Below are 26,834 nucleotides of genomic sequence, written 5' to 3' on the forward strand. Positions count from 1 at the left end.
CATAATTATGAGAAATTCTTGATTGTTTGTGTTATGTTTATGTTATGTGTGTGGGTGTGTGTGTGTGTGTGTGTGTGTGTGTGTGTGTGTGTGTGTGTGTGTGTGTGTGTGCGTGCCTGCGTATGTGCCTGTGCATGGAAGCATACATATGTCTACTGTGTGAGTATGTGTCATACGCAGTGCCGGCCCAAGCCTTTTGGGGGCCCTAAGCAGAATTTGATTTGGGGGCCCCCTCCCACAACGCAGTCACCTGTGCTTGGTGATAATTGACAACTTCACACTATAATGTCATATTATAAATTAATACAGTGAGGTTATGTATTAATACAGCGACTGATTATGAACTACTGTCCCCCTGGACACAGATGCATAAGGACCCTCTCCCCCTACCCTCTTTGTGCAAATGTGGGTACAAACGTGTGTGTGTGTGTGGGGGGGGGGGGGGGGGGGGTTAAATGTGATTTCCTGTATTCTGGTGCATTTTTGGGATGGTCAGCTGGAGAAGGGCAGTACCTAAATTTGTTCAGATTCATAGCCTTTTGCTTTTTGACTTATTGGTAGTGAATTCACACAACTACTTGGGGTTCAGGGTCCCTTGACCTCTTGGGCTCGGTAGGCTCATTCAGTAATCCATCCTTGCTCACATGCCAAAAATGTTTTGGGGCTCCAATCTAGACTTCTGGCCCCATGTGCTTGGTAAACCAATGTATTAATTGAGTTGTTATTTACACCAACCCTGTCACCTTTTAATCTTAGAGGGTACTAAAATCACAGATTTATTTGAAACATTCATATTCAAAGTGAAGCACTAAGGGTGGTTTACTGAAGTTGAATTGACAAATAACAAAATACAACAGCATTTGTATTTGTTGTAAACAAGTACATCAGTTTTTCAACTACAAAATAAAAACAAAATAGACAAACATTAATAATCAAAAATAAAATGTCCCAAAAAATAGATAATTATTCCTACTTCGTTCCTGGTTTTTAGGCATCTGCAACTCTGCAGTGGACGAATCTGCAATGATTAAATAAATACATAAATAAAAAAATAAAAAACGATGTTAAATGTGTTGTGTCATATTAACAGGCTATGTAACCATTTGCCATCAAGAAAACCTCACCTTCTGGTAGGTAGAGTTAGGTAAAGGTAGAGATGTGCTCCAAAGGACTTCAACAGTGTCTCTGAAAAAAAAAGAATATTGCATAAGTGCATAGTTGATCGAGCAGAATGAGTTTATTTTGCTATCATTACTTACACTCAAATAACAAGCAATTCCACATGTAACAATTCATATTCTATTGGCAAATGAGGCATACTCAAAAGAGTATACTTAATTGCAGTATGGTGAACGCTTAACATGGTGATCTACTGCAGCCTAAATATTAGGGTAGCACCGCTACATCACTTGCCACTATCTTAATCAAATGTAAATTTATTTTCATCACAGAAGTCTCCCCACCCAACATGGTATATTTTCTCAAACACTACCATCTCTCTCCAAAGATCTTAGAGCAGAGCGGACGTACTGTTCCATCTTTGCCTATGAAGCTGGAACGTTACCGATGCCCAGAGTCGCGCTAGTCAGTGGGTTGGGTTGGGACTGGGAGCCTGGGCTTAGTCTGTTGTTGCTATCAGACTTACCACTATGTCACATATTATAGAGCAGTAATAAACTATCAACACTTTCAGGTGCGAAATCAGAAACAATCCCTCTGTGGTAAATTTGCCTTCAGCTACGTTTTCATGTAGCTACTGTAGTGCTAATGTCCACTTCAGTCAGCTAGCTAACTTTAATTTACGACATAATAAGCCCACCTAGAGCTAGGGTACATGCTTGATTGAACATCCAAAACAATCCCAATATCCTTGACATCTGAAATACATCTAGATAAATATATATTTAATGGGAGACATTTCTCTGTTGATGGCGGAGATTTAGCTCTGGTGATGGCTTATATTAGATCATGACAGCTAGCTAGCTACCTCAAGCACAAAACATACTGTAAATAATCATGCAAAACATACCTGTATCTTGCTCGTTTTTCTCCTCCTCTGTCATTTTCTTCGTTCTGTTTTCGGCACCAGAGGGATACGTCCTTTTTTGTGACTTGTCTGAACATTACCGTCTCTTCCGATTGTTGAACTTGATGCAGTGTCTGCACGAATTGTATATGCACCCGAGGTGTCTACTTTATGCGCGTGACTCAAAGGCTGGCAGACACAGTAGCAGTAGGCAGGCATATTAATCATGAAATTATAATTTTCTTGATTTGAATGATAATTGTTTCATTTATTCATTCATTGATGTCACTTGTTTACGTTATTTATTATGTAAAAAAAAAAAAATAAACTCGATTGGGGGCCCCCTGGTGGCCAGGAGGCCCCAAGCAGCCGCTTAGTTCGCTTATGCCTAAGGCCGGCCCTGGTCATACGTATGATTACTGTGAATGTGTGTGTGTGTGTGTGTATCTGTTTGTGCACATGTGTGCACATGAACTGGGTTAACATGACCCCTGGAGGCAAATATACGGAAAAAATGGTCATCCTAGGTCCTACAGTTCTCAAGATATTCACAGAGAACTGTGTCTGGCCTACCCTCCTTTCGGGGGGTCCAGTCCAGCGGGGGGGCTACAGATCAAAACGAAAAATGACAGTTCCATGCTATCCATGTGGGGGTACATGCCCACCAAGTTTTGTGTACCCCGGTCTTTCAGTGTCCCGGGAATCCTTGTTGGTGTACGTCACTAAATGTACACATAAATTGTTTTATTGTAAGGCCCCCCATGAACGAAATTACACAAAACTTGGCATGCATTCGGAGGGTGTCATAATGATCCTACACTTTCAATTTCGTGCAGTTTTGACCATGTCAGCCAGAGATATTGTGATGAAAACACCTAATTTTTTGCTTTTTAATTTTTAACTAGGTGGCGCTATACATGAAATAAGTGGTAATGGGATGGGTTGACATGGCCCCTTGAGATCAACATACACAAAAAAGGTGGACCTCCTAGGCCCTACGGTTCTCGAGATATTCACAGAAAACTGTCTCCGGCCACCTACAGGCCAGTTGGTGTATAGTAACATAAATTAATTTATTGTGTGGCCCCCCATGAACGGAATTCCACGAAACTTGGCGTGCATTCAGAGGGTGTCATAATGATCCTACACTTCCAATTTCATGCAGTTTTGACTATGTTAGGTCACAGATACCTGCGATTACAACACCTCATTTTTACTTTTTTGTGTTTAACTAAGTGGCGCTATACATGAAATGAGTGGTTATTGAATGGGTTGACATGGCCTCTTGAGATTAACATACCAAAAAAAAATGGTCCTCCTAAACCCTACGGTTTTCGAGATATTCACAGAAAACTGTGTCTGCCCTACCCTCCTTTCGGGGGGTCCAGTCCAGCGGGGGGGGGGGGGGGGGGGCTACAGATCAAAACGAAAAACGATGGTTCCATGCTATCCATGTGGGGTTACATGCCCACCAAGTTTCGTGTACCCCGGTCTTTCAGTGTCCCGGGACTCATTGACGGAAATTTGGGCATGGGAAAAAGAAAAAAAAAAAAAAAAGAAAAAAAATAATCTGACTAAACCTATATGACCGCCGCTTCGCTGCGCGGCGGTCATAATAATTACAATTATTTATGTCTGTGTGTGGTAGGCTATATAACCTAGCCTAGCCTACTTGGGATGCTTACATAGCCTACAGATGTCAAAGTGTTTCTATTTTCTTATTGATGTGAATTAATGTGTATATCCGAAGTTTGAATGGTAGGCCTATAGCTGTGACGTGCAGTCACCTGACATTACCATTAAATTAGAGGATATTTCAGAACTAGGGCCCAAAGACAGACATTGCAGTGTAGCCAAAACTCCATAACACCTTGGGCTGGCTGCCCAGTTGAATAGCTAAACATTTTCAATTCCAATTCTTCATTCAGTTAAACGGAAATATTTAACCAGTTAAGCATTTTGCATTCATTTTTTTTATTAATCCAAGTTGTTAGTGGGTGATCGGTCTATACAGTATGTGATGTGCATGGGGTGCATTTCCCAAAACCATAGTTGCTAACTAGTTGCAACTTTGTTGGTTGCAATGCAGTTTCCCATTGCCAACCAACTAAGTTGCTACTATACCGCTGCGTCGACGTTACTTCCGTGATTTGGGAAAAGCCCGTAAAAGTCCTGGCAGGAAGCATGCATAAGGATGTAGATCCAGGAATGCACTAATATTTTGTTCGTAGTACCAGTTTGCAACAATTATTAGTTAACACTAAGTTGTAAACACTTCGGAAATAAAATATAAAAAACTGGATATACCAAAAAACGTTGATGTAATCGCTTCCTGCCAGGACTTTTACGGGCTTTTGCCAAATCACGGAAGTAACGTTGACGCAGCGGTATAGTAGCAACAGAGCCCGTCTACGGAGAGCCTCCCCACTCTCTATTAATCCTATACAAACCGAATTTGGCTGCAGTTCACCTAGATGGCGATCGCGGGCGAGTCCAAATTACATGGGGTCCTATGGAGCTACATGGCTAAATGTATTGTTTTCACCTATTTAACAACTGAAACCCTCAGATTTTATTTTAATTTTCGCAAAATGGATATGGATTATAAATCAAAAGTGAAATAATCTGGGAGTCATGTCCTTTCGTTTTCTTACAGGTTGGGTCGTTGTTGCCCATAACACGCTAGCATTGATGCTATGCTATGCTATGATCACACTAATCAATGACGTCATTGACACGTTTGAAAGGCTTTTTAAAACAATTAAGTGACTTTAAAAAATATAATACTCAACCAAGTGTATTGTCTTTGCCTCCCCTTTCGAATACAATATTCAAATTACTTGAAAAAAAATTATATCCCGAGAAAAGTGGATTTTGAGGGGTACAGCTCCATAGACCTCCATTCATTCTGGACTCGCCCGTGAGCGCCCCTAGATGCAGTACCACACCGGAAGAGTTCCGAGAGTGAAGGTTCTCCCCTTATTAGACATTCTCTGGTAGCAGATAGTAGCATCTAGCCTGGCCCTTACCGCCTGTGACGAATTCTCTTCGTCATACAGTCTGGAACAAAGTAATAAGAATCCGTCTCCGTAATGGGCGGATGCTTATTTCGAGGTTTAAAATCATTGGAGTTCCCTTAACCAATCAGCAACGTTTGGTAATGACGTATGCTGTGCGCCGGAGTTCAGGCTATTACGCTTACCACTTCCGCTTCAGGCTCTTACGCTTCCCACTTCTGCTCTCAGTAGTAAACAGACCGCTGGCTAGTATGTAGGCTACCTGACCGCCAGGGCAGTCTCTTCGTAGTGGATATATCCCTAACTTGCGCCAGCCACAGACCGAGAGTTGTATACCAAAAGCGTCATGTCACCGAGATTATATCAGCTCTTGTCACACGCCAGTTTTCCTCTTATCTCTTCTCGCCGCTTATCAGACGATTGTTGTTCTACGCAGCCCGGTGACTTCGTCGGAGCTACGGAGCTTTTACTTCGTCCTACACGGGCTGTTCAGACTACACTCTTGGATAAGTTGGATTGTACTGATGACCTACGTGTTATTTAACCTGGAGCTTGCTCAGTTAAACTAACAGTTGTTCGGCATAAAACAACACAGCCTCACCTTGAGCCATGCTCCGTGACTGGCTAACAATACTGTCCACAAGCACGGTAGCCTCGCCTGGAGCCCAGCTCAGCCACAGGCCTCTGTCAAACACAAACACGGAGTGGTTTACCTTGAGCCCAGCTCGGTAACCGCTAGTCCCAGTCAAGCACAATCACAGCAGCCTTTCCTTGAGCCCCGCTTGGTAACCGGCTAGCTCAAGTCAAGACACACAGCCTCGCCTTGAGCCCCGCTCGGGAGGCTAGTAGCTATCATTCCATTCCTTAAGTAGGCCGCATTGATTTTGTAAAGGTAATTTGAGAGTAGGGGGGAGAATAACGAGCAGCAAACGTTTATTTGAAACATGAAAAGTAGTGATGCATGTAGTACACTTGTGCGTTTAGGTTTAGTAATCACCATCTGATAAATCAAACTTTTTTTCCAAAGCCAGTTGGAAGGAGAGTTTTACGACGTCCTTGCCATTTATAAAATTGACAAGACAAGCCTCTTGTTCCTGCTTTAATTGCGTGATGCCCTCGAGAGTTGAGACAACTTCGCGGATAGCTTCTAGCGTCTCTTCCTCCGTCGCCATTGTTGCTATAATGTTGAACTACAAGCTTCGCTGGACTACAACAAGCAACTCGGCAGGCAAGTTCCGCGTCATCACTCAACTGTTCGCTGATTGGCGCGGTTGTACGCGAAACGCATACTTTCTGTTGGGCCAGACTACGTGCGAGGCTGAAATCAAATTTTGGCCGGAAGTACGTAGGATGGTAACACCAGGCTAAGTAGCATCCATCAGGCAAGTTTTATTTAAATAAACTCCTGGTGTACTTATAAACTTTTCAATGCCTCGTTTTATGAGTAAAGAACATAGTTGTACTACTGTAGAAGTTTCGTACCATTCAGGGCATTATTAGTGGGGTAATTTACGAGATAAAAGTTGGTACCATTACGACTGTAGAAACTCATTAGTTTCTGACAGCGCTACTCGACCAGGGTTCGACCAAGGGAAAACCGGTTGTGGGAGGGTGTTTGGCTCGGGGTCATGGTGCAAAGGACCCTAGGGTGAAATTACTCGGAACCATCGCTTTAAGTATCACTTTTAGAAATGCCAAAGGTAAGTTGCCCAAGCCAGCCCTTATAAAATTGGCTTCGGCTGAAAAGTTGTTTTTGCCAGTGAATTGGTGAGTTAGCTCCCTGACTGCTTAACGATCTGACGTGGAAGGCTTTCTAGCACTTCTGTGTTTAGTTTAGACCTACAGATATAGAGTGGGGACTAAAATATGAGCATATATCTCTGTCTCTGTAGCAGAGACCAATGGTAAATAGGATTGATAGTCAAATATAATAACACATGTAAATGAATCTGTAATAGTAATAGCCACAGTTCTCTACTATTACTGGAGATGGTTTTAGAAATCATTGTCAACTGTACTATGTTGAAACGGCCATCTCTCTCTGATAAGAGGGAAAGACACTGCTTGATTATAAGACATTACTGGGCAAGTTATCTTTTTACCTTACTTCTCTTTTAAAAATGAAATCTACTTGTCATAATACACAATCACAGATATATATATATATATATATATAATAAATAATTAAAATTAGACCAGTCTGTGACTCTGTGTCAGTAGACCAATTTAAGGGTATAGTAGACAATATTCTTGTTAAGTGTTCTGGCTTGAACTGATATATAGACTTTTACAAATCTTATTTCATTTTATATTATTTGATGTTGTTCTATGATTGTGAACTCAGGGCATTGCTATAAAAAAAGCTTATTGCTCAGTCAATGTTCACTGAATAAATAATGGTTGGTAATGAATCTCTTAATTAATGTTTATTTAATTAACTTTTTTCACAATAAGCCTTTACATAGTGTGGAATGAGTAGACCTTCCTATAGCAATATTCATCAGTATTGCAGGTTTTAGAATGTCCATTCTCTGGTAACCATCCTCTCGTGTAGTCCATGGTAACGTGTTGTGGTCATATGTCACATTTGTCACATTTATATGAAGGGGCACAGGCAGGTGATGACAGGTGATGAACTTTTGGGACTGACCATTTCATTGATGGTTTGCTACTCCATTCTCTGTCTTTCTGTCTCTTTAGACTGGGGGGCCCTAATTGAAATGCTGGGCAAAGTGAACTAACAGCAGCATCATGTGGCGTGAGAGCTTTCAGCTGGCCCACTGATATTGGTGCTTAGGATATTTCTGAGTAAATTTGCAAATAGATTGCAAGCTTTAGTTAAACTTTAGATTTAAAACTTTTACAATTAGGACCCTGTGTGTTTTATAACAAATGGTTTCAAAACATTCCTTCATACTCTTTATTTCCAAGAATTAATAGTGTTGGTTCATGACATTCATACTACACACAGGAGCCCTTAAATATAGTCATTCATTTTGCTAAATATCTTCTCCAGCAGTTGTTGTTTTTGTGGAAGGTTGGCACTGTCGCATTATGCGTCATCATGATCCAGCTTTAAATGAAACTAAGAACTTAGACACCTGTTTTTATTATTTTTTCTTCTCTTGACTGAACTTACAGAAATTGTGTACTGATTATATCAGCAGCATACATACATGTGTTGTTTTAATGTTACTTTATCAGATTAAACACCAATATTAAAAGATGCTTCCACTCCAGTTTATCAGTAATGATATACTAACTACATAGGAATGGTGTATATAGAAATAGGCCAAAGCCAATGATTGGTTTACTATGGTATGAATATTCCAACAATTGTCTGTGTTTTTGACTGTATAGCCAGTGCTCTGTGTGGAACATACTGTACACTAAATGTAAATGAAATCTCTGTTCTCTCCTGTATCAGTTCCCAGAGTGTGGGTTCTACGGAATGTACGACAAGATCCTGCTGTTCCGTCATGAGCCCAACTCGGAGAACATCCTGCAGCTGGTGCGCTGTGCCTCAGACATCCAGGAGGGGGATCTGGTGGAGGTGGTGCTGTCAGGTGAGGACGGAGCCCTCTGCCTCCTCCACACACTCCAAAGACCGGTATTCTTTATCAGCTCAGTAATTACAGCTATATAGGAAACATTTTTGAATTCCTTGTGCTATTGGTTGGGAACCTCTTACAGCAGATGACAACCTAATCTGATCAATAATACAACATGACGGAGCATCACAATATGCTATAGAGGTGACAGCTTTCAGTTAGGCTTAGGGCTGATATCTGACTTAGGCCTGTCACCATATTAACATTTCAGAATACAATTATCGTGACAAAATATATCACGATAACGACAGATTCTGACTATTACTGTGCTGTCATCACAAATGCTTTCCAGCCCACATCTCTTACTCTACTCCCTTAACTGTTGCGGACTCTACTGTAGGTAGAATTTGATTATGTGTGGGATCCAAAGTAACAGTGTTGTTTTAAGCCACAAAAAAACAACAACAGTGTGTGAAAGAGTCTGGTGTGCAGCCAGACACCCAGAGCTCTTAGAGATGTTCAGCTTGTGCCGCACACGCAAGAGAAGTACAACAACGAGCGTGACTGCCAACGACTGTGAGAGACCAAAAAAAAAACAAAAAAAAACAACTCTACACAGAGAACTCCTTCCACAATCAGCATTGTCACCTCCAGTCACGGAGAAACAAAAGACTGATTAGATCGGAAGCCGGAGCACGTTGCTCGAGACGAACCAAACCCACGAAAAGAGCCAGCAGCACCTTTTTTCCGCAGGCGAAGTCGGAGTCGCTGAATTGTTTAATCAAGCCGTTGAATTGTTGTGCGACGCCTCACCTCTGCCGTGTGTTTTTGTTTCAGATTGTACCATGTGGTGAAAATTTGACACAGGTCTAGCGCTTAAAGGGGATTGGAAGAGGGGAGGGAGAAGGGGGTTGTTGGTAGCCATGGGGTGAGGGAGGGGTATGTCTGCAAGAGGTGCAGGAGGAAGTGATGGTGCTTTTGTGTTTGACACCGCTAACGTGTTTTTACAAATGCTTGGCAGGCTCTCTCTCCCTCTCTCTCTCTTTCAGAGTCTTAGTGCAGTATGGTGGTGGCATGGTGCGGTGCAGTGCGGTAGGTAATTGAGTGGAGCCAGCACTGTGGAGGGCCTAGACTGACACCCCCCTCCCATCAATCCACCCCCCCCCCCTACACACACACACACACACCACCACCCTGCTTACCCTCTCGTTGCGCTACCTGCGGCGCTGGGCCCCAGGTGTGAACGCGCCCAGATGCACACACACGTTCTCCTGCACTCCTCTCCTTCACGCCATGCTGCGTGTACCGCGTGCCGCCATGACACTTTTTTAACGGCTCACTGTGCCGAGCGAGCAAGAGTTTGTGTGTGTGTGTGTGTGTGTGTGGCATCAAGTAACACACGGAGAACTCCCAACTGCCAGAGAGGAGATGGAGGATAGTGGAGGTGGCGGTGCTAGTAGTGGGGGGAGGTCAGTGGGTGTTAATTGTAGCTCTCAACTCTCACCAGAGTTCACCCACCTACAATCACTTCTTTTATTTCTTTTCCAAGCATTTGAATCATATTAGATCTGATGAGCTATTATGCGTAGAACAGGAGACGGCTTGTGGTTCCACACGGTAGTTCGACACAAGACTAAATCTTTACTTTTAGATAATTATACTTATTCAGAGTTAATAACTTACCTTGTACTTTTGAGTCATTCGCACACACATCACCAGGAGTTACAACAAAGTGTGCACTGTTGTTCAAATTAGCACTGTGAGAATGTAAAAACATGTAAAAGCCTAAAAATACACAGAACCTGTGTATGTGCCGGTACCTCTTCATCTCAATGAGATCAGAACCAGAGTTCTTTGACTGGTCTTGTCTGTCACATCTCATGGAGGAACCGTATGGTGTGTGTTTATATGTGTGTGTTTGTGTGTGTGGGTGTTTGTGTGTGTGTGTGTGTGTGTGTGTGTGTGTGTGTGTGTGTGTGTGTGTGTGTGTGTGTGTGTGTGTGTGTGTGTGTGTGTGTGGACTAGGGAAAGAGCAGCTCACCACTGTGCGGAGGTGTCCGCCCTCACCGGCCTCTACGGGCCTCTCCTACTGCTTCAGCTGTGCATCAGCCACCATCGCCTGTCAGTCCAGGAGCCTCTGCCATCACCGACACTTCAGCCCTTTACACTGCATTCAACCACGCTATAGGGATGCGCACATATGAACATATGAACAGCAGTCACCTGTACTTATCCTTCACCACCCATCACGGACAGGTGATGTGCACGCTAGCAGCAACAGGTGCTAATGATGTCAAGGGCATGGGCTTCAGTCCCATGGAGCACACCCTGGTGAGATGTATATGTTACCTGCACTGTAACTCCCTTTGGGTAAACGCATATAAATGTAAAGGTATAGTCATTAAGCAGTTCTACCTGCTAATGGGGGTATAGCTGTCACCCTCACCTTTTCACGCCTTCGTGCAGCTTGCACCTTGACGTCTTTCACCATCATTCTCACTGTTAATGTAGACATCCTTGTTCACTGCTATCAGCGCTATAGGTCCTGAGATATTCACCATTATAATCAAAACTCTTTAACACCTTCACTACTACCCACCATTATCACTTACAGTGCTAATGCAAAAGCTGCTAGCCATTGGCACAGCCATCATGCTACCTCTGCTACAGATGATCTACTGTAACTCGTCTCCGGTCTCCTGTCTGCCATCATTAGTCTCACCGGAGACATCAAGGGAGGACACAAATCACTGAGGGGAAAAATTAATGGGGGAGTTGCCACACTGAAGATGGCCAATCTGTTAATGAAGTTCTGCCTTTTTGAAGAGCCAGAAATATTTGGTAGTCTAAATCAGACATTTCTCCTTACCTGAACATTCCGTTTATTTTCACCATTACTAGAGCTTGATTTTAGCGACTGTTGAAACATTTATGCTATTCAGCTTAACTTTACTGTAAACAGTTTTCTAATCATGCACTTTTAAGATCTGTTTTGAGTCTCTCCCTATTCATTTAGATAGGAAGCGAATTTCATGTGCTTGGCTGCCCAAAGGTGTTGCCAAGACACTTGCCTACAAGGACTTTGGTTTGGTTTGGATTGGTTTTGCATTTATGCTTCATTAATATACTATTTTCAGCATCTATGTTTCATTTACATATCTGAATTCACATCAGCATCATTATATGACATCATCAACATCATGCTCATTGTGAAAGCAGTTCACTGTCAGATAGGGAAGCCATCATACAACTGATCATTAACTTACAACAGACTATCACATCCTGTCCCTTACACTCAGTCACATCCCTTCCATCATCACCCTCACTGCTGTGTCAGCATTGGCATCACCTCCTCTGTTACCATCCTGACTCATCGTTATATGTCTTTATCACTGCACAGCGCTTTGCCATTTTCACACCATTCACAGAAGATTCACAAACCCCTTCTATCACAGCTTATACTGGTCTAGGGTCAGACAGAGTCAAAGGAAGCCTCTAGTTCACACAACGGAGGCCAAGTCTTACAACCTGATTGTAGACTGGACTTTTTGGTTATACAAGGGAGGTTGCAGCTGACATCCGCATGCCATTCAGAGAATAAAAGGTCAGTTAGATGTAATGAGGTGTTGCATTAGTAATTTACATAGTTTGCTCGCTGTTTACTGTTGCTTGAGGGAGCTAGCTGAGATTGAACGTGCCTTTTGTGGCCTTCTAATGACAGAGGGGTCCTAGTGTCCTCCATGTTGGGTCACCAGTTCTTCAGATATCACAATCCCTCACGTCATGAACAGTTTGTATTTATGTGATTGTGTGATAGGAACAGAAGGCTGTGGGTAAAGTAACTCTAGAATGAAGTGATTATTTCAAAACACGTGTGGGCGAAGATTTATAATATTTACATTAAAAGCCAGTGCCTGGAACATTTCTTTCTTTCTTACTGTGCCAATTTCCAGTCCTACTCTTTCTCTCTACACATACACACTCATTTTCTGAAGCATTTAATGACAGTTTACAGGTAGTTAAACTTGCAAACATATCTTGGCCTTTAAACAAAAGGCAAAACAATAATTTGAATAAATTGAGGCAATTTGGCAGGAGAATGTCTAATCAGAATGTATTCTACTTCAACATGCAGGGGCGCTCGTGACGGAGGGGGAGAGTGTGTATGTGTGTGTGACGGCGCTGCTCCCTCTCATGCTGAGCACTCCACACACACTCCCTCCCATTGGCCTGTTTCAACGCCGCCAATCATAACACACATTCGTTTACACGAAGAGTCAGACACTTTGCACTCTCATGTACACACTTGAGCTTCATGCGGCTCAGCTCAGCTATGCTGTTTACTGTTTCATTTTTATTTAATTTTTTTTTAAAAAAGCTGTTTCTTTTTTGGCACCTTGTTTGGTCTATCACCAAAAATAAATTCATGTTTTTTTTTAATTAGATCAAGGGGTTTGGTGTGTTTTGGTTAGGGATTTGGAATAATCTGTATTTCCTTCCCTCTCCTTCAGCCTGCTAATGACTAATGTTATGAACAGGCAGATAAGTGTTTGTACCCCCAGTGATCATAGGCTTATGAGAGGTTAGTATGCAGATGCTAACTCTAGCCTTAACGCTACAGGAAATCACCAATCACTTCTAACACTTAGTTACAGCTCTCCACCAAGCTCCTTAAGACATCCTGTTACAAGCACAGAGAAAAAGCATTCCAAGTCTCAAGTCACAGAGTGGGAGTGAGAGAGGAAAAGAGAGAGAGAAAGAGAGTGTGTGTGTGCGTGTTTGTGTGTGTGTGTGTGTGTGTGTGTGTGTGTGTGTGTGAAAGAGAGAGAGAGAGTAGAAGATTCTTCCCTACCCACTATATGTGTCAGTTTTCATTTTTGACACTTTTGTTTATACTAGCTACAACAAAACAAGCTCTAATTGCAGACTGACAGTAAGCATAGTCTAATCATTACTCCTTGCTTTTTAGGCTTTTTGGAATAAAAACATTTTGTGTTTGTTTGTGTTCAAACATAAAGCATAAAGTCTTGCTTGCCTGCTTGTTTGTTGTGAAAGTTAGGAGGAGGTCTTGATTTTTCCATCACGTATTAGTGTCTGTACCATTTTTTTTTTCATTTTATTCATCAGAGTTATTGCAAACAATAGCAAGTATCTATTAATTAGTGCCATACTGACATATATTGAAAGCAAAACAAATACCATGTTTGCTTTCATTGTTTCTTTGTACTTTTCCCTAAAGTACATTATATCATTTCAAATTGATTTCATGTATAATTGTAAGTACAATTGGAACACAAACTCTAATCTGGAATTGTTGCTGGTTTCTAAAGCATTGATTTATGGTCATGAATATTTATGATGCATTACGTTCCCTGGAAATGCAAGAGCAGGCCTTACAGCATGCTGTCACAGAATATACTGCCAAAACACACCAGTTAGTGAACCAGCCAGCTATGATCAGTTGGTGCTGTTGGTGTTTGCAAGGCAAGTCTGTTGGCTTCTTGCTAGTTAGCTTACAAACTGTCTCTAATGCTTCATTAAAAAAAAGAGACCTGAGAACACTCCGAAAGAACCTCTGGAACCCCTTTAAGAGATCACAGACTTCATCATCAGCTTTAAAACCATTTAACCCTTTAACCAAAACCCTTATCTCTGTAGCATTTATTTGTCAAGTTATGGGTTCTAGAAAAAGTATAAGTAAGTGAAATGTAGCAGGTGAGCATCACAGACTCAAAACGTTTGGGTACTGATTGGGTTTCAAACTAAAATTCCTATACAAAAAGTAGAGTTGGATCAGCAGGAAGTGGAGAACCCTCCGAGGTCGACAGCCGGCCCTTCCTGCTCAGGGCAGCGCTGTGTCTCCCCGCTGACCCCTGTCTGTGCCCCCCCCCCCCCCTGTTCTTCCAGCCTCGGCCACGGTGGAGGACTTCCAGATCCGGCCGCACGCCCTCTTTGTGCACTCGTACCGCGCTCCGGCCTTCTGCGACCACTGTGGGGAGATGCTGTGGGGACTGGTTCGACAGGGCCTCAAGTGTGAGGGTAAGACCACCACGGGGCTGTTCACCGCAGGACATCAGTCTCTCAATCATCCTCGTTCTTTCTCTCTTGGTCTCTGTCACTCTGACTGACACTCTGATCTGTTTTTTTTCTCTTTTTCTCTCTCCTTGGGGGTCAGTTTTCACAGAGTGTACATCTTGCTGAAATGTGTAGTCGTATGAGTAGTTGTGCAACATTTATGGGGTTGTATTGATTTTGAGGAAAGATGAAATGAAGAAACCCTGTACTCCAGCCCTCCCTCTCCTCAACCTTTCACTCTCTCCTTGACAAGGCTGTGGGCTGAACTACCACAAGCGCTGTGCCTTCAAGATCCCCAACAACTGCAGTGGCATTCGCAAGCGCCGACTGTCCAACGTCTCGCTCACGGGCCTGACCACCACCCGCTCCGTGTCCACCGAACCATCCCCTGCCACCTCCGACGACGCCTTACTGGTGAGGGCATCCCAGACCGCCTAAATCTTATACGTAGTGTTTTTATTCTGATGCTCAGTAGACTAGTTTACAAGTTAACCCTCCCCCTCCCCCAATTTATTTTAAAAAGGGAATCTTTCTCGATTCTAGATTCATTACATATATAGTGAAATATTTCAAGCCATTTTTTGTTTCAGTGTAGATGATAATGGCTTACAGCTCATGAAAATCAAAAATCAGTTTCTCAAAATATTACAATAAAGATGTTATAATAAAATGTTGGTTTCCTGATCTCTTAGTCTTCAGTAAACACAGCCACAATCATGGGAAAGACTTTTGACTTGATAGTTGTCCAGAAGACACTCATTGACACCCTCCAGAAGAAGGGTAAGCCATAGAAGGTCACCCTTACAGAAATGTCAGGTTTCTGGCGAACAGTTGCCGCAAATTTGCGGCAAGGTCATATTTTCACATGCAAATTAGCCTTCTGTCAAACAGCAGATTTGCAGCAATGTCATATGAAAATTAGGTTTGTCACCAGAAGTTTACTGGAAGTTTGCCATTAATGCAAAATGTGGTAGCAACACATTTACCACTAGTGACAAACTTCTCATTGTTGCCAGAACTTTTCTGGAAGTTTGCCTCTAGCGGCCAACATTGGCAAACTTCTGGCAATATTTTCTAGTGAACTCATTTGTTATCCACAAATCACCCACAAGTTTCCTGCATATCTGCCGCAAACAAATTTTTGTAAGGGCATGCTGAAAGGGCAGAGTGTTTACAGAGTGCAGTATCAAAGCATATTGACTGGAAGGGACAAATGTGGTGGGAAAAGTTGTGCAAGCAACAAGGATGACTGCAACCTTGAGAGAATTGTGGAGTAAAGCTGATCATGTATAAATTAACTATTTTAGATTAGGCAGATTAGTCAGATTAGTTAAATTCTTTTCTATTTTGAGATTCTGATTTTTGTTTTTCATGAGCTGTAAGCCACAATCATCAAGGTTAAAAGAAAAAATGGTCTGAAATATTTCACTTAATATCTAATGAATCTAGAATATATGAAAGATTCACTTTTTGAAATAAATTAGGGGGGCAAAAAAAACTTAGCCAAGAAATTCAAATTTTTGGAAACTGAAGGTTTAACATGAATGTAGTAGAAGAGTTCACTGCTTGAATTGAAAGGTTTTTGTTACATGCCATATTATGATATTATGACTGGTATCATTAAGCGAAGGCAAACTCTCAGAACTGTTGTAAGTAGCTTACGGCACTTCCTGCAGTGCAAAACAACACTGTATTACAACATTATTATACTATTACAATACACCGCAACAGCTTTTTGATACTCTGTACTTATTTTCTCTGCTTTAATTCTCTCTCTTTAATTCTCTCCGCCTTAGTTTAATTTAGGTATACTTTCTGAATGAGATGTCATTCTGAGAATATATAAATCACATTCAACTAACACTACAGTATATTAGTTATCCAGTGACTCTGCATTCTATAAAACCTGTGGTATTGTGTAAAACACCACAGTAAAATGACAGATTATCAGTATTCATTGGGATTGAAAAAATCAAACAAATTCAAATGGGATAATCTGTGGAATAGGCTAATCTGATGTGTGTTATAAAAGTATTTGACTCACTCATTACGCTGTTCTCTGTTTTTCATTCCCCCATCATCGGACTGCTGTGACGATTCACCATCTAGTCTCCTGTAAGCCCCAGCATAGAGGTATGTACTGTCTTACCCCACACAAACCATTCAGAAGTTCACAGATAATCCTCCCTCTGTGTTTTCAGATGTGTTACAGAACTGTAAGCAAGACAGTCGTAACAGTTGACTTTAAAATATCCATTACAAAAATTAAATGTTTGCAGCATATTTGCAGGAAACTTGTGGGTGATTTGTCGGTAACAAATGAGTTCACTAGAGAATATTGCCAAGTTTTACAATGTTGGCCGCTAGAGGCAAACTTCCAGAAAAGTTCTGGCAACAATGAGAAGTTTGTCACTAGTGGTAAATGTGTTTGCCAGTGATTTGCCACCACATTTTGCATTAATGGCAAACTTCCAGTGAACTTCTGGTGACAAACCTAATTTGCATATGACATTGCTGCAAATGTGCTGCAACATTGCCAAAAATTACCATAACTGTTTGCGAGAAACCTAATTTGCATGTGAAAATATGCGCAAATTTGTGGCAACTGTTCGCCAGAAACCTAAACATTTCTGTAAGGGATTCCTGTTATGATAAACAGTGAATACATCAAGTAATCTGTACTGGTACATATCTGTACAAGTATGTAATTGTATGTAATAGTGTGTCATTCTATGTAATTTCTTGCTAAGTGGATGAACCTCTTAATAGCTGTCAGACATCAGTGCTAATTTAGTCAACTTTAGTGTAGCAACGACTGGGAGGCTGATTTTAATTTGCTGGAGTAAGCTGTGAATCAACTGCTACGTCAACTGCCACTGCAGAGAGAGACATGCTACCACAACGCTCCACTAGGCCACCAGATCAGTCATTCACTGCCGTTTCAGAGGCCATAGTGGATGGAGATGGGATAGCTGTTGTGTTTTACAGTACCTTTGTATACTTTTCTCTATATATTGGGGCATGAAATATATCCATATACAGTAGAAACCTTAATGCTTTTCTGTGTTGTTTCCTAGCCATTCCATATAGAAACTTCCTACTAAAGGATTCCTGTATTGACCCTTTTTCAGATCTTAAAAAAAAAAAAAAAAAACACAATATATCTGATAGCTGAAAAGGATTCCAAAAAGTACCTTCAAAGATCTAGTTATTGGAAGGAACGGTCCTGCGTTTTCGACAATTGTGAGACTTTTTTGAAGATATATTTTTCACAGATCTATACAAAAGCTGTTCTTAAAAGCTGTAGACTCAGGAGGCTCTGTGGAGCAGTTTGAGCAGGCCCGAGGTTCTCTAATGAGGCTAATTCAGGCCCCAGCTCCTCTCACGCAGAGAAGATCAATCCCGTGGCTTTCTAGCGAGCGTATCGAACAGTTGATTATGCACACCTGTGAGATGTCAGATACACTCACCGCAGGGGGAGTGAAAATCCACCTCCACGTCAATCACTAACACATTAAAGAGGGCCTCCATTTAAATGTGTTTTCTTCCACTTGCTCTCCATGTTTGACTGCCATGGTAAAGTGTTGGTGGCAAGACCTGCCTAGTTGTGTTCACTGACAAAAATATTTTAGTTTTCTTCTTACAGGGAGGGAAGCTGTCACATTGTCCACAAACAAGGGATTTGTAACCTGTTTTGTTCAATTGCATTTCAGTACCATTATTACATTAATATAAAAAGACATGCAGTTTTTATATACTCTGCATACTTCAAAGCCTACAACAAGATTGGTCGTAATGTGCTACACAGTTCCTTGCAAAAAGTTTGTCATTGTTGTTTTTATATCAGCTTGGCATCAATATTGAGAAATACAGCCCTTGTGACACAATTTGGGGTCAGTCTTCATAAATGTATAGGCTACCCGTCAGAAGTCAAAAAGAGTTTAGGTTTGCGCCATGTTGCTATAACAGTGCCCTGAAGCTAGTTCAGATCTATTAGCATCTTAGCACAGTCTCCATGTCATCCTTTCCCCTCTTCCCATCAGAAGAATGCATCAGACATCTTCCCTGGCAGAGGACGGTCCAACTCACAGTCGTACATCGGCCGGCCCATTGAGCTGGATAAGATCCTGCTGTCCAAAGTGAAAGTCCCGCACACGTTCGTCATCCACTCCTACACCCGACCCACTGTCTGCCAGCACTGCAAAAAACTGCTCAAGGGCCTCTTCCGCCAAGGCCTGCAGTGCAAAGGTGCAGCCAAGCCTCTTGTCTATCCTTTGAATAAGCAATATTCAATTATAAAATGACTATCGATGTGATTGATTTTATGTATTAGCATCACTAGCTCAGATGCGTTATAGTCTTAGGGTTAGTGAAATGGGTTACATGGTTAGTAACTGGACTTCTTTGTTTGTCAATGACAATGTAAAACAAAAATGTCTAAATGCATGTTTGCATTACCCCATAAATATTGTTACGGACCCACTAAAACCCAGCTGACTGCTAGTACAAACTTACCCATCTCTCATGCTGGCAGCTTTTGCAAATGAAAATTGACCTTATATGCTTGCACTAGAACACTCGCAATGAGTGGGTGGATCTGTTAATTAATTAATTTTGCATATATACAGTATGTAGCTGTAATTGACACATTGGTAGCTCAACACCTTTGGGAATATAAAACACTTCCTCCACACAGGGTTTGCATAAGCTGCACAATAAATAGATTATAAATATTGTACTAACGTTCACAAAGTAAGAAATGCATGAGGACAGAATAAGCGGGATGATGACTATAGATTATTAATGCAATAGTGATGTTTACGAAGTGAAATGCAGTGAGGAGTTCTGAGTGTTTTGTGTTGATGGACAGAGTGACAGGCATGTGCACATGTGCAGAGGTAGACAGGTGTAAAATAAGTTAAGAGGGGGTGTTAGTTTCTTCAGGCTGAATACTGTCAGTCATGATGCACGCATGATGACGGTCTCTGTTGAGATACATGCATTTGAGAGGATTCATGAAGGAAATGCAAAAGATATTCATGAGAATTGGGTCTGTGTGTGTGTGTGTGTGTGTGTGTGTGTGTGTGTTACTTGGCGGTATGGCAGCTAAATGAGTAGGCTAAGCAGGAGGACATCTGGCTGAGGCAGACAGGAGAGTGAGCAGTCAGAGGTGCTGGAAGCAACAGATCTAATGGAGACGCAATACCTCTCAAGCTGTCTGATCCCACTCACAGCCCATCTCTACATCTCTCTCTTTCACTCTTTCTGTTTTATTCTAGCTCTCTATCTTCTTTTTCTTCTTCATTCCACCTTTCATCTTTTCCATCCACCTCTCTCTCTCTTTTCATTCTGTTTTCTCCACATATTCTTTCTTTCTCTCTCTCTTTTTAAACCTGTCTCTCTCTGTTTCAGATTGCAAATTTAACTGTCATAAACGCTGTGCACCCAAAGTACCAAACAACTGCCTTGGAGAGGTATCCAGAAATGGAGGCAAGTTGGGTTTGTCTGTTGCTTTGAGAACATTCTTTGTATCACCATCGGGTATATTCACTGTGAAGGTGCATAGGGTCCATACAAAGTCTTTATGCCTTTTTAAAAAAACCTTTTATGCTTTTAATAAAAACTGTTTTCTGGCATAAAAGCATTAATTTTCAATGTACAAAAATCAGAATCCATTAACTGGCATAGGTTACTATGACAACTACTCTAATGATGTACTCTTCAGATGTGAGTGTATTGTGTTTAAGTATATACGATCCATTTCAGTCACTTATTGTAAATTATATCATTATGCTAAAAGCCAAAAGGGTGAACACATTTCATCTTTTTCCAATTAACCAAAGAAATATTTCCCTTTAATTCTAAAAGGACAGACAGGCAAAATTAGAGGATAGTCAAAACCATAGTTGAGGTATAGGTCGAACAACTCAACAATAACAAAATAACATGTATGCATGATGTGTACACACACACACACACACACACACACACACACACACACACACACACACACACACACACATACACATACATTTGAATTCTTTATTTGAATCCACCAATCAAATTTCTTTACAGATAGGATTAAAATATTTTCAAAGATGATATGGCTTTGACGTCCATGGGTACATAAAACATTGCTTCCACCACACACAGCAAGACAACCTATCACAGCTGATACAGAGCAGAATTTTACTAATTGTTTAGACTTTCCTTTGCTTTTGATACACAAGCTACATTTTTGGCACACCTACTCACACACACACACACACACACACACACACACACACACACACACACACACACACACACACATACACCACACACATTCAGTGTTGTCCTCTCTGTGCAGACCTGTTGAGCCCGGGGGCGGAGGCTGACATAGTAATGGAGGAGGGTGACGATCTGGACAGCGACAGACACAGCCCTCTCATGGACGATCTGGAGGAGTCGCTTGCCCCCGACTCGGCCGCCTTGCTGGAAGCTGCCCACGGCGACATAGGAGATCTTCAGGACCATGACCCCGATGACCCCAACAGGATCATTAGGTGACCCTGCATAGCCTCACTGGAAGATTCTGCTGTAAACTTTGGACTCAGCTACAGTCACAACTAATCCACAGTTATGTACAAATAACTGCAGGGATTAGGGGCAGGGATCTAGATTTAGATGTTCCTAGTCACGTTCAAAATAACAACTCATCTTTTAAACATTGTTCATACAGTAGATGTATTATGGCTCAGATCTGTGTGCTGAGGGCTTGTTGTTTCTCCCTGCAGTCCCTCCACCAGTAACAACATCCCCCTCATGCGAGTGGTGCAGTCGGTCAAACATACCAAGAGGAAAAGCAGCAACGTGCTCAAGGAAGGCTGGCTTGTGCATTTCACCAGTAAAGACACTCTGGTAGGAATGGCACCCTACACTTCGATACCTTAGAATAATAAGGTTCTCAGAACTACTCAAAACGCAGATAGAACCTTATTATTCTAGGGTAGCGACTTGTCAAAGTGCCCATGCATTCAGAGTCTCAGTTACAGGTGCTCAACTGTTACAACAATAAGAAGGAATTGGGCTCACACACTTTTTCCCTGTTTTGCTGTTTGTGTGTGGAGATTATTTTTTTATTGGAAGACTTAACAGGACTGTTGACATGCAGATGGTCATCCTACATGCACATGATCTGATGTAATACTGTATGTTTTTACATTTTCTTTTATTCTTTCTCACACCAGCGCAAAAGACACTACTGGAGGCTGGACAGCAAGTGTATCACCTTATTTCAAAATGAAACGGGAAGCAAATACTACAAGGTAAGCAAAATCTTCCTTGCTCTCTGGAAAATGAAACCACAATATATCCATAATATATATACACACTACCAGTTAAAAGTTTGGAGACACTTAGACATTTCCATTCCACTCCATTATAGACAGAATACCAGCTGAGATCATTTGCACTGTTTTTTTAATCAGGCAGTTTTCAGATTATATTATGTGCTTACATAATTGCAAAAGGCTCATTCAATCATTTCAATTAACAGTGAATGCTTATAAGCACAGTTCTGTGTTAGACTGGTTCAACTTCTTGTCTTTGCAGGAAATCCCCCTGTCAGAGGTGCTGTCCCTCGAGCCGGCAAAAACCTTCGACCTGCTTCCCGAGGGCGCCAACCTGCACTGCTTCGAGATCACCACGGCGACGCTGGTCTACTTTGTGGGCGAGCAGCTGATGCGGCCGGAGGGTGGCAGGGCGGCCGAGAGCCACGGCAGTATGCTGGTCAGTGGCACTGGCCAGGACGTGGCACGCATGTGGGAGATGGCCATCCAGCACGCGCTCATGCCCGTCATCGCCAAGGGGCTGTCGCATGGCAACCGCCACAGTCACCACAGTAAGTCACTGTCACAGTCATACCAAAGCCACACTTTTTTTGCACACCTGCACACCTTGACCTCCTGTTTTTTTTAATGATGCAGTAATTGGTAGCTGTGCAGGTTGGATAATGAGCTGTGGTTAAACTGCTGCACATCGACATTTTGGAGGTATACTTCTGTAGTGCTGTGGCCAAAAGGTTTTGATAAAAATACGAACCAAATTACGCTTGAAATGAGAACTGCAAACTATGTGACTGCCAACTTAACTAGAATGTTTTCTGGTCATTTAAAGCTGCTGATCCAAGTAGACTTTTTCAGTCCAAAATATAACAGAAAATAGGTGTTGTACTCCAATACTAGTAATTTGCTATGATTCAGTCATATTAGATTAGATTAGATTCAACTTTATTGTCATTGTGCAAAGTAGGCCTACAAGTGCAAAGACAACGAAATGCACATGAATGATATTAGTTGTACCGGTACAAAATTTTGCTAATCCTCAAGTATAAAAATTCTTTGTTTGCCATAAGTTACGTTATAAATACGAAACTGTGTGCGTGAAACTTTTACGGTGAGATGTGTACTAATTCTATCCCTTGTTTGAAACAAGCCACATACACATCAGGTCACACAGTGTGCACCCTGGCTGAAGTAAATTGCAGTCTGTTTCTTAACCACCTTGATGGACGCAGGACAAAGAGGACTGATGACAGACAGAAAGGTCTGAATCAGAGCTAATACCTGATTCAGACACACACCGTTCTGGGAGAAAAGGGAGTTGGGCTTTAATACCAGGGCTTTTCTGCCATTCAATTTGGCCTATTCAGGGGCAGTGTTAGAGCTTGTCGCAACGAGGCTATATTATGAAATCAAATACATTGAACATATCAAATTGAAATTACCTTGTGCCAGGAGGGAACACAATGGCAATGGTAAAGTCAGTGTGTCTGCTAGGTGTGTACTAAGTTTCTTAGTATATTGATTTGGGAAAGAAAAAATAATAAATCAGATATTTCTTCAGGGCAGTCTAGGGGTAAATTATTATTTTTGAAAAAGAAAAATTCTGAGGAATCAAGTCTAAAAGACTTAAATAGTAAAATGTTGGAACTGTCCTGTCAAGCAGCAATTTGTGTGTTATTCTTGCTATTCCACATGGAGCTGTTTGTTATACTGTATCTTAAAACAAGCCTTGAGGTTTTATCAGGCTGGTTATGAAGAGGTGGCGTGGATGTCTCTTAACAAGTCCAGATGTTATTTTCTATGCTAGGCTGTAGTGAAGAGGAAAGTGTGGTGGGAGCAGAACGGAGCTCAAATTCACGCTTCTATCTTCAGTGTTCTCTGATCAATTTACTACAGCCCCGCAGGAAGTAAATTAATGGAATTGTATGAAAGGAAGTAAATGAATTCTGAGAGGGAAAAATCATCATAAAGACATAAATAGCAAAAACACACAAGTCACAATTGGATACCCTAAAACATCTTATCAACAAAATGTAACTGAAACTTTTTTTTTTATTTATATCCAACTTATTTTAGTATAATCAGTTTTTAGGATAATCAGTAATACACTCTCAAGCAGCAATCCATGATTACCTGTTTTATGAAGGTATAAAAATGAATGCTAATCCTCATTTTGTTAGTCACTTCAGATAAACGTGTCTGCTAAATGCATAAATGTAAATGTGAAAATCAAGTCACAGAGATGAAATGCACTAGTCGTTTTTCAACACGGGAGTTAAAATACACAATCCAGATAAGGGGAAAGTGCATTTACCTTGGTAAGTCAGGAAATGGGCATACAACCAGGTACTTGCCTGAAAATGGCCATATTTAAAGTGAAAATGACCATATTAAAAGTTCCAATCAAATGGAGCAAAATATTTCCTAAGGATCAGAGAGATAGGCCTACAGATAAAAGCATCTTGGGGTCAACAATCAAAACATCAGAAGTTACCTCCATGTAACAGATTATTTAGAAGTATCATCAGTGTCTCTACACCTGAACTCGAGCATTGAGAACAATGTTCGTGTACACATAGTTTACTAAAAAGAAAGGTTTTGGACAACTCACTCCTTGATTGGCAAGATGGCGGTGAGCAGAAAAACCAAGTGAGTTGTTCAAAACCTTTGTTTTAGTAAACTCTGTGTGCACCAAAAATGTTCTCAATGCTCGAGTTGATGTGTAGAGACACTGATGATACTTCGATCAAGGTTTCATGTTGTGTCGAGCCTTCTTAGTGTTAGCGATTAGCGATTTTGACGCGATCTTGTATCAAAATAGAAGTGCCCCTACAATTCCCATTCAAAAGGCCATTTGACTCAAAAACGACAACACGGATAAGTGCCGCTTCGGACGTAATTATGCTTTTAAATGAAAATTTTACTTGGGTACATTCACAAAAACACCCTAGGATGCATTTTGGCGAAAGTTACGCTTTAAGGCGCAGGTAGAGAGGGTGAAAATCTTCAAATTCCTTGGCACTTACATCAGCACCTGGACTCAACACACACCGAATCACCGGATCAAGAAGTCCGAACAGCGACTGTACTTCTGAAGTAAGCTGAAGAAATTTGGTGTGTCATCAACAACAATCTTCAGCAACTTCTACAGGAGTACAGTAGAGAGTGTCCATACCAGTTCCATCACAGTGTGGTATGGTAGCTGCACTGCTCAAGTAAGGAGGGCCCCACAATGTGTGATAAGTACAGTACAGCACATCTCAGTGGGCTTCCCATCACTCCAGGACATTTATCAGACCAGGGTCATCGGAAGGGCACGCCACGCAACATCATCAGGGACAGCACACACCCCCAACAGCCTCTTCACACTTCTGCCATCAGGCAGATGCTACAGAAGTGTGAACTCTAGGACAACAAGGCTGATCATCAGGCTTGTGAACGCACACTGCAGTTTTCCCCTAATCTAAAAATCACTTATGAATTAATCACTATGGAACTCCCATACATTTTTATGTGCAATATTTGCATAACACTTCTTATAGGCACAATGTTCTTTGTGCAGAAGCAGTCATAAAGTCTTGAATTTCCCCTTGGGGATCAATAAAGTATCTATCTATCTATCTAAATCATAAACAGATATTTTGATTTGCATTTAATTATTTATTTTATTTATGTATTTATTAATTTATTTTCATTTGAGTGTGTCAATGTGAATTTCATTGTCAATGAGAATTTCATTGTATGGTACAAGTGTGCACATGACAATAAAAGACTCTTGACTCATGAGGAATATACTGATTAAAAACCCCATTCTTAAGTCTAAGTATGGTGGAGGGTCTGTGATGTTCTGGGGCTGTTTATAATTTAAAGGGCCTGGGGACGTCCTCCTGGGAATTCCTGGTATCATGAACTCTGTGAAATACCTATTGGCATTTTAAATCAAAATCTGGATGCCTCTGCCAAGACCCTATAAAAGTGGGTCCAGTAGGTTAATGTTCCAAAAAGCAAAATGGTTTACTGAACACAACATCAATTTTCTGCCATGGTTATTTCAGTTCCCTGATCTGAACTCCATAGAGAGCCAGTAGGTGATCTGAAGAGGAGAATGCACAAGAGAGGACCTATGAGAGGACAATGGACCATGAACGATCAGGAGATATTATATAAAGAGGCGTGAGCGATCAGGAGATATTATATAAAGAGGAATGTTCTCAATCCCCTGCTTTGTATTCTCCAACTTTATGAGATGTTATAAGAGCTATTTTATTGGCAAAGAGAATGTTTTTGTTAAAAATATGTATTTATTTATGAGAATGTTTTTCTTTTCACAATAAATTTGCTTGCCTTCAAGGTTGGATTTCTTCATAGTTTTTATTGTGAAGCGAAGATAAAACACCAAAAGATTTGTATACCTCTTTATTACCAAATGTGGATGGAGCTTTATAAGTCTGCAGCTGAGAAGAATTCATTAAAAGTTGTATGAAATATCTGTTTGTTCTCGACACTTTAAATCTCTCTCTCTCCCACAGAAGATGTTTCTATCAGCATTTCAGTATCCAACTGCCAGGTGCAAGAGAATGTGGTAGGTTTGTTTACTGAGTGTTCATCCTTATCAATAACCATTGTTCCTCACCACAAAATGAGTATGGAAGCAGGTGAGATATTTTCATTGTATACAGTAAGTTCACTACACAGGTTAATGATGTAGTGTTACCTACATTGCATATGCTGTTCTCGCAAACCACTTGTTTTTTTACCAGCTTGAGGCAAAAATACTCACCACAACACACACACACACACACAATACACACACCGACACATACACGCAAAACACTCCACA

At 41.3% G+C, this 26,834-nt stretch overlaps 1 protein-coding gene across 2 annotated transcripts in view; it reads left to right on the plus strand.

Moving 5' to 3' along the window:
* The window catches only part of prkd1 (protein kinase D1), a 56,424-nt gene that overhangs the window by 23,851 nt on the left and 5,739 nt on the right, over nt 1-26,834 (plus strand). The window contains exons 2-11 of one of the 2 annotated variants that reach the window (XM_076299919.1): nt 8,471-8,609; nt 14,502-14,633; nt 14,923-15,083; nt 18,680-18,917; nt 20,082-20,159; nt 21,019-21,214; nt 21,446-21,569; nt 21,899-21,976; nt 22,263-22,551; nt 26,524-26,576. In XM_076299919.1, coding sequence (XP_076156034.1) covers nt 8,471-8,609; nt 14,502-14,633; nt 14,923-15,083; nt 18,680-18,917; nt 20,082-20,159; nt 21,019-21,214; nt 21,446-21,569; nt 21,899-21,976; nt 22,263-22,551; nt 26,524-26,576 — 1,488 coding nt within the window. Of the gene's footprint in view, nt 1-8,470; nt 8,610-14,501; nt 14,634-14,922; nt 15,090-18,679; nt 18,918-20,081; nt 20,160-21,018; nt 21,215-21,445; nt 21,570-21,898; nt 21,977-22,262; nt 22,552-26,523; nt 26,577-26,834 lie in introns of both variants that reach the window. The other variant, XM_076299920.1, reaches the window with a different exon arrangement.

Source organism: Alosa pseudoharengus, unplaced genomic scaffold (assembly GCF_046254945.1).
Source record: "Alosa pseudoharengus isolate Yale_2024_CS ecotype anadromous, Long Island Sound unplaced genomic scaffold, YU_APseudo_1.1 YU_APseudo_1.1_scf_22, whole genome shotgun sequence".
NCBI classification, from domain to species: Eukaryota; Metazoa; Chordata; class Actinopteri; order Clupeiformes; family Clupeidae; genus Alosa; species Alosa pseudoharengus.